This window comes from Cinclus cinclus, chromosome 1 (genome assembly GCF_963662255.1).
Source record: "Cinclus cinclus chromosome 1, bCinCin1.1, whole genome shotgun sequence".
Lineage (NCBI taxonomy): Eukaryota > Metazoa > Chordata > Aves > Passeriformes > Cinclidae > Cinclus > Cinclus cinclus.
Window position 1 is genome coordinate 100,522,119 of NC_085046.1, and position 8,714 is coordinate 100,530,832.

Consider the following 8,714-nt stretch of genomic DNA (forward strand, 5'->3'; position numbering starts at 1 on the left):
TTGAGTGTCATAATTGTATGGCATCCTGTGCTGCACAGGATGCTATAGAGTGTACATAGCAGACAATGTGAAGTAAGTGTGATACGTATGTGCTCTTTTGTTCCCAGCCTATTTTCACCATGAGTGCTCAGCAGAATCAGCTCAAAAGTTTGGATCCGAATGAGTTCAATGAATTTCTGAGAAGCTATAGGGGTAACACTGTAAGTGAAAAGTAGAATACTTCATTACTTAAAAATGTGTGCATGTTTCCATGGTGTTTCCTTTTGTGAGTTTTGTTTGTGTAGTTATAAGACATATAATTTATATTAATGGAAGATATTTCTTTGAAGAGAATTTGCATGAATAAAGGTTCAGGCACATCATTTGTCAGGACAGGGTTGAGTTATGGTGAGACAAGCTACCAGTAATGTAGACATCTTTGCACAAAATCCTGGAAGGCAGAAACCCTAGTTGTTGTCCTGTTGTCTGTATAAAACCCTCCTGTCTAAATGACACAGGTCTTCAGGAGATGTCATGCTGTTCGTGTACTGCCAAAGAAGACATGCTGTGGGGACAAAACAGTGTCTTATGCACTTTTAAGCCCCGTGTTCCTTCCTAGAGCACACATCTTTCAGTGAGGAATGGTGGTGCTGTCAAAAGAAAGTGTGCATAGCCTAGAAATGTTTTGACATTAAAATGTCAAAACAAAAGCATTTAAGCATAGTCTCAGTGTTTAATGGAGCAACATGCCCAGTTTCTACAGGAAAAGGACTAGTAATTAGTAGGAGCTGTTGCACTGCTAATGTAACTGGCATTTGATCAGGTAAAACTTTAAAATAAGTTCTTGCTACTAGCCCATTGAAGAATTTGATGTCAGAATTTGATATTAGATCCTACCAAATAGCCCATGTATAATAGCACTAATACTGTAACCTAGATCCATTTGGAAGTTACAAGGTTCTAGTCACTTTATCCTTTACAGACACTTTTCTGTGCAGAAAGATACTTAACAAAATAAAGAGTAAAATTTTACCTCGAGCCTAAATAGCCTCTACAGAGTTTAGTTCATGAACTTTCAGACTCACTTTGGCCAACATGGCCATCAAACAGTGAGGTTATTTTTGTTTTGCCTCTTTAGCTTGGCTATACTTTGTTGATTTCCTTTCCTATCTCAAGCCCCAGTTAATGCCTCAGGAAAACAATCAGTGCAGACCACTGCACTAACAAGTAATCAAACATTTACAAATCTGTCTGACTGGGAAATGTGATTCTGTGTCTTGTGAATATCACTGCACTGAAATTTTTTTTCTTCTTCCCCATCTACAGGCTGCTTTGCAGTTTCTAGAGGGCTATGCAAGAGAAGATATAACTCGAGCAGATCTGGAGGGAAATTCAAACTCTTTATGGACCATCAGCCCTCCCAGTAGACAGAAAATGATACAGGGACTTCTAGACTTTGATGCTGATTTCAGTTTAGTTATTTCATGGACCATTCAGAGGTAATTAAACAAAATTATTATGAGGTGGATGGATCATTTACCAAGCATTAGCTCAGTCAAACAGTTCCACACTGCATTTTTGGTTTAGTTTTTCAGCAAATTCTATCATATGGCAGAGCAAAAAACTGATATTAAGAGGGAGAGAGACAGAGAGAAGTCACTTTTGTTACCCATTAATATATTTGTTGCCTGCAGTTCTCAAAAAATGAAGTGGAGCCACTACCAAGTAGATTATTTAAAATGTCCAGGTGGAATTTTCAATGGGACTTGATGGGAAGGAAGAAAAAGTAAGAATATTTTAGCCAGTTTTAGATGGAGATGTTCCAGTGAACTGCCCTTAACAACAGCCTTGATAACATGTATGGAAAGTGAATACTTAGACTTAGTTAAAGCAGAAAACCTATGAAAAAATACAAACACAAGTTCTTGGTCCTCTTACTAAGGGAGTCTGGAAGTGACACAAACTATGTGCAAATACTATAACAATGGCACAGATCCATTTTGTTGAGACCTTTGTCTGCTCATGTGAGATCTCTTTGGCCCCAATGAACTAACTTTACAATGAAGTTTTTGAACGAGACAGCCTGGAGTATAAAGTGGTTGCACTCAGGCTAGAGCACACCCAGTCACCAAGGTCATTTGCTGGCTACTGTCTGCCAGATGGGGCTCCTCTAGACTGCTGGATTAAATTGGAGTTAAGTCATCACTCCATGAAAATTAAGTTCCTTTGCAGCCTCCTTATTTACATGTTTCCTTGGAAGAAGAAGCTGGATTGTTTGTTATAAGACTGTGCACAAGAAGCAGGTCAGCTGAATCACTGTGGGAGCTCTAAATATGCTGGGTTCGTTTCTTCCAGTCAGAAATAGGCGTGTAATGAATCTGCACACTTAATTCATCTGGAAGCACAGACCATTAGCTAGTGAATTACATCACTCCATCATTTCTGAACCTTACATTAATTTTTAGTACTGCTACTCAGTTTGCCCACATGCTTTCATAGCTACAAGCATTTATACATTAGTGGAAAGAGACATTTTTCACCCTCAAATTGTATCTTGTGGGTTATACTGTGAACATGAATGACTGAAAGTGTTATAGACTTTCCACAGTGACTTAACTGCTGCCTTCCATCTAGGCCAGGAGGCCACAAGCAGCAGTAAGGTGTGCCTGCTGTGTCACAGAGGCAGCATACACACCTTCTGCCTTTGCACATCACCTGCAGTGGGTATTTCTCTGCAGCCCCCAGCAGCCCAGGAGCTGCCTTACCCAGCTTAGGTTATGGTTTCACTGTAGGTTGTCAATGTGTTTTCTCTTTTACTTACCACAGAAATCTGTCCCTCGGTGCCAAAGCTGAAATAGCATCAGATAAACTTACCTTTACACTAAAAAACCATACCAGAAGAGATATTGCTAGAATGATGGAGGGAAATCAAACAGAACAGGTGTAAGTTATTTTCTTTTTCTATTTATATGTAAATTTTCCCCTGTGAAGCCTGATTTCCTAAGGTGGTCAAGCTTTTGCAAATGTTTTATTTGTCTGCCCATCTATCCCCCCCTAATAATAGATGCCGACAGCACTGAAGCCAAGTAATAGTAATATTAAAGGTGAAAACTTTTTTCCTCTTATAAATGTAGGCTGAGAGGACCATGAACACTGGATCATCAACAAGTGTGGTGAAGCTATTTGTAACTTTTCTTTGATTTACTGGATAAGCACAAGTTCAGTATATTCACAGTTCGACTCACCTCTGAGTTACATCAGTTCAACTTGATCTGAGGATGTTGTACTGAAGATTTTTTTTGTTCTAAATAACCATCCAGACTGTATCTCACATTGTTACTCTTGAATAGTACTGGATTGGCAAGGAAGTGCTAAATCACTGCGGTCAAAGGGTAACATCTGCAGTTGTTTCTGACATCAGATCTTTTCCTGTGATGGAAATTCACAAGGCATGCTCTTCATGTGAATATCAAACATTATTCTACGGATATGGCCTTATAGCATTAACAGCAGTGGAGACTCCTTTTAGATCTGAAAAGAGTCTGGCTTTTCCTCTTCTGCCTTCTCACTGGGGATTACTTTACAGCAGTAGTTTCTAAGTACTGATAAGCCAACACATCATCCCTGCAGGCCACTTGATTTGATTTGTGGCCGCAAGAGTTGAAAAGTTTAAGCTGAGACCAGCTGGGATTTTGAAAACTCTCCTGAGGTTCTTACCTGTTAGTAGATAGAAATTAGGTTTGCTTTTTCTGTGCACAGCTGTTTTTCTGCACCCACACACACTGCTATTGCACACGTGATCATTGCACTTAAAAAATATTTGATGCCTCTTTTCTGGTGTGTGAGGATACAGCAATATTTCCTAAGGGGATGAAGGGCCACAGAAGGTAGATTTTTCTCATTTATGGGAAGAAGTAATTAATTCATAATTGTCTTTTTGCAGAAGGCAAGCAGTAACATAGATGATATAGCTGCATTTGCTTGTCTTGCAGTAATTTTGTAGATTTATTTTTTTTTACTTTGTCACAAAGGAAAAATGGTTATGATAGCTATTAGCCATTCAGATACTTCAGCAGGGAGCTTTCTGCTACCACCTCTGCTGGGACAATTTAGCTGCTGAGCTCTTACCTTTTCTTGGACATGCTGGAGTGATCAGAAGGGATTTTCTATTGACTACCCTTGTTCTTCCTCAGCCTGGTGTATGCAATGTAGCCAAGTGTCACAGGACTTCTCTGAGAGCTTCTCTTCCCTGGAATTTTTCAGTCATTTGAGCAAAATGTTAGGACAATATCTCTGCTTTTCATGAAATGTGTCTCACTCTAGATACTGGTAATTTATTCCCACTCAAGATGATTTGATTTTGAGTCCAGTGGAAGAGCTTTTACAAACATCTTTCTTCCTAAGTTTGAAATCCTCCTAAAAGCTGTGAAAATATTTCCCAATGAAAAATTCTGGCAAAAATTCTTACCCTTTTCAGGTGTTATTATTGAAACACCTTGCAATTCTGAAGCAATTCTGTGTTCACATATTTTCCTAGCTTGTTTATTACTGGAAATGTGCTCCCTTTATATAGCTGACTATAAATGCAGCTTTTTAGAAAGGGGAAACAAAATATAAAGTCTACATTCCTTGCAAACACATATACCCCAGGTATGTGGAATTCATGGTGCGTGAATGGTGACATTATGGATGGAAGTCTTTGCTGAAGTTCTGAAAAAACAGTTGAAAAATCTAGCTAGTTTTCAGATGGGACATCTGAACACTATGACATAACTTAAGAATTACTGGGAACTGTGTATAGCACTGTTAGGTATTTCTAAATTATTTCAGAGGTATAAAAATATGAAATATTTGATTTCTCATTTTTTCCCAGAACATTAGAGGAAATGTACCCATACTACATCAAGGCTCCTAGTGATTCTCTGGCAAAACCCATAAAGCAGCTATTGAGAGGTATGTCTCCAGATTATGGAAAACAGAATATGATTTAAAGAAGTGCAAGGCAGCACTCACACTCGTACCTTCACTTGTACATTCAAGCTGTTATGGGGCACCTCACTCTGAAAAGCACTTAAAGTGGTTTTTACTTGGTGTCTGCCAGCTTGAGGAGAGATAAGGTAATACACTATAAGGCAGAAAATGCATCTCCATTTATTTTAGCTTTGGATTTCACAGTAAGGACTCTAAGGATGAAGTCTGTCTTTCCTCCAAGTCTGCTTTAGGAACTGTTTCCTTTCTTTTATACACATATTACACAGTGATAACAAGTTTCGCTTCTCTGCATCCCCCTTCCACCTTACTGGGGGTTGTCTGTGGTGTTGCATGTCAGCAAATGCAGCTCCTCAGCTTAAATCATAGCACTGCTTTTTTTTTTTTTTTAAGCTATTCCTTCCTTATTGGCTACAAAGGATCCACTTTCAGTAACTCATTGAATTTCAGAGTGCTTTTACTCAATCTGAATCCATACAGGTACTCACAGATATACAGAATACATGCACTCATTCACATACACATGTGAAAAAACTGCTGGGTTGGAACAGTAGGAACAAGTCTTTATCTAAGAGCAATTTTCTCAACAGGGGCTAAATTTGTAGCTTGAATGTGATAGTAGTAGTGCTATGTAATATGTTCTTGTCAAGGTTCATCGAGAAAAGCAGTTCTTGAGGCTGAGCCCAGCTCTGTGAGTAGCAATAAGTTATGAGTGCTTCACTGTCATTGGTCAGGTCCCTAATTTGATTTCTTCTGAAGGGCTTTAAATGTATACCCTGCTAATGTACACTCAGGAGGACCAGAGTTATCTCCTGTCTGTGTGATCAGTATGCATAAAACAGGATGGCATCCTTTTTCTGACACAAGAGAACAATAAATTTTATATGACATAAATGGTTTATGGTCATAATTTCACTTTGAGATACAGAAGCTGACTGCTACCCCTTTGGGTTAAATGTGTTTCTCTAGGCCTGAAATGCAGATCTGATGAGTACTATTGATATTTTTGCCTGAAAATACCATTATTTGACAGTTGTACAGAAGAGCATGTAGGTGATAGGAAATATATTTAATAGATTCAGATAAGATGTGCTGAAGAAAAAACGCAGAAGTCTGGGTTTTATACTTTTGTATATAGAGCTAATGTAAAATGGAGTTAGAAAAAAAATGCTTCTGCATTGATCAGTCATTTTATAATGCAGATGTTTGAAGTATCTGTCTCAAAATGTTTGATTTTACCAATTCTTATTGGTAAAGAATTAACACTTCCTTTTTTCAATAGACTGCAAGTGGGAAAATATTACAGTTTCCCTTGTCAAAAATACATCTGAAGAGTGGTGGGTTTTGAATCAGCTTGGAAAAAGACAAAAAACTACTCATGAAAGTCTTGAACTCTTCATATTCAGTGATAAAGTCAGTCCACCGAGCCTTGGATTCTTGGCTGGTTATGGGTAAGAAGAAATCTTTACATAAAATTAAATAAAGTACATAAGATAGAGGTGACTTTATTTTCTTGTTTGGGGGATTATTGCTTTTTTGTTGTTGTAGTGTTTGAACATTTCAACATTTTGAAAAAGACTTTTGTGATATTTTATTATTATCTATAGAAGGATTAATATTGGCAAGGTTAGTATTACCCCTGATAACTGCTTTCCAGTGGGAATAAAACCAGAAGCACCCTTCACACCAATTTCCCACTGACGAGAAATAATTCAAAATATTTTAGTTTAGCTGCAGGTCAAGTTCTGCCTGAACTCTGCCTGGTTTTGGTGACCTTCTCAGTCTTGTAGCCAGGATCCTGGATATGAAAGAGTTACAAAATACATCTCCACAGACAGAGGAAGGCAGGAGACTAAGCATTCCCAGGAGATACAGACTTCTGGTAGGATTTTGGAAAAGTCTCCATAGAAAGATTATCATGGGGGACAGGTAAATGTTAGTTTGTCACCAGTTACATATACCTTAATAAAAAAACATTAGATATGAAACTTGACAGATTATTTGCCTTTAGTAGCCAGCTGCAGTCAGATTTCCAATTCCAAGGGTGACTTCCAAGCTGTAGGAGGCAGGACATGCGACCATCAGCAAGTGGGGTTAAGCAATTTAAGTCAGCAGCCTCAGCTGTTTATGCTTCCAGATTTGTGGGGTGTTCAAAGAGATCTTATTTTCCTTCATCCTGTGGCACAGCAGAAACAAGACCCTAATTAGAAATTGATGTTCACCCCACCAACAGACTACAGGGTAGCAGGGTAGATGATCTTCCTCACACCTGGCTGCCCTGTTACAAGGCACGATTTGAACTCTTCCTTTCTTTCTTTTCAGCATTATGGGACTATATGCCTCAGTCGTCCTGGTGATCGGGAAGTTTGTCCGTGAATTTTTCAGTGGGATCTCTCACTCCATCATGTTTGAGGAGCTCCCCAATGTAGACCGAATCCTGAAGCTGTGTACTGACATTTTCCTAGTGCGAGAGACAGGAGAACTGGAACTAGAAGAAGACCTGTATGCCAAGCTAATATTCCTGTATCGCTCACCAGAGACTATGATCAAGTGGACTAGGGAAAAAACCAATTGATCTCTTTGGCATCACACTGCAAATCAAGTTGGTTAAATCTGAATTTTAAAGGAAAAAGAAAAAAGCACAATATTCACTTAAGAGCTAAGTCTTTTATAGTTAGGTAGCAATGATTTTTCACTGATGGCATCCTGGAAGCTACAGCCTTAGGAATCCATGCTGCCTTTCAAATTAAGGATCAACAGTGAAGAAGGTTGAATGATTTGTTATTTTTAATGTGCCACTCCTCTACAATCTGGGGACTGCTTTGTAATTTAATCAGCAAAAAGTTTGCATCTTTGTCTGGCTAATTTAATTTTCCAGACAACCATTACAACTTAAGAGAGAAACGAAAGGAGTGAACCCACAGATGACTCCAGTGTACTTTCCTAATCCTTTCTGGAGCCACGCAGTTTGGATTGTGCAATATGCTGTTGTACATCACTGACTTTCAAGCTACAGTAATGGGACACTGACAAGCCTTCAGGACACCCTGCACCCAGGGCCACACTGGGAACTGAAGACATTCTAGCCATACCCATTTGTAGAAGAGCAGAGGTTTTGATGTACAAAGGACACTGTGGACAAGCCTCTGTCAGCAAAAAGAAAACAAGTAACAATCTCTTGAAATGCCTTATTTTATTTGTACAGTCACAAGAGACATTTCCACCAAACATCAATGACTTTTCTCAGGAAAAAGAAAAAAGCAACTGAAACTTGACACTTCGTCAAGCTTAACTAATGGCTAGAATAATTATGGTGAATTATGGAGTGTTCTGCTGGGCCATTCTCTTCAGCATTACTGCTTTCTATTGGATGAGAAAAGAAAGTGAAATCGATGACCTAATGAGCTACTTCATTTCTTATAACCCTTTAAAGACTGAGTAGTGTGTGCTTCTCTCTGCTCCCCATGACATGCTTTTTCCCATTTCCATGATTTAAGGCAACTGTTGTTTTGCTGTTAGCTAATATTCTTCTTCCAGTGTTTCAGGTATACAAAAATGTTTACATATTCCAAGTCACATTTTTACATCTGAGACGGGTTTTTTTTTTTAAGTTCCCAAATATAGACATACATACAAGCTTGAGAAATGCCCTTTTTTAAAAATTGCTATTACTAGTGAAACAAGTGGCTCATTAGAGAACATTGCAGCATGAAAATTTACAATTGCAATGTATGTTTCTTTCCATG

At 38.5% G+C, this 8,714-nt stretch overlaps 1 protein-coding gene across 1 annotated transcript in view; it reads left to right on the plus strand.

Annotated features, from left to right (window-relative positions):
* The window catches only part of PIEZO2 (piezo type mechanosensitive ion channel component 2), a 283,163-nt gene extending 275,620 nt beyond the window's left edge, over nt 1-7,543 (plus strand). Inside the window, exons 50-55 of the mRNA XM_062500913.1 lie at nt 108-200; nt 1,306-1,478; nt 2,806-2,922; nt 4,853-4,932; nt 6,251-6,419; nt 7,291-7,543. Coding sequence (XP_062356897.1) covers nt 108-200; nt 1,306-1,478; nt 2,806-2,922; nt 4,853-4,932; nt 6,251-6,419; nt 7,291-7,543 — 885 coding nt within the window. The remainder of the gene's footprint in view (nt 1-107; nt 201-1,305; nt 1,479-2,805; nt 2,923-4,852; nt 4,933-6,250; nt 6,420-7,290) is intronic.
* Nucleotides 7,544-8,714: the final 1,171 nt, after the last annotated feature.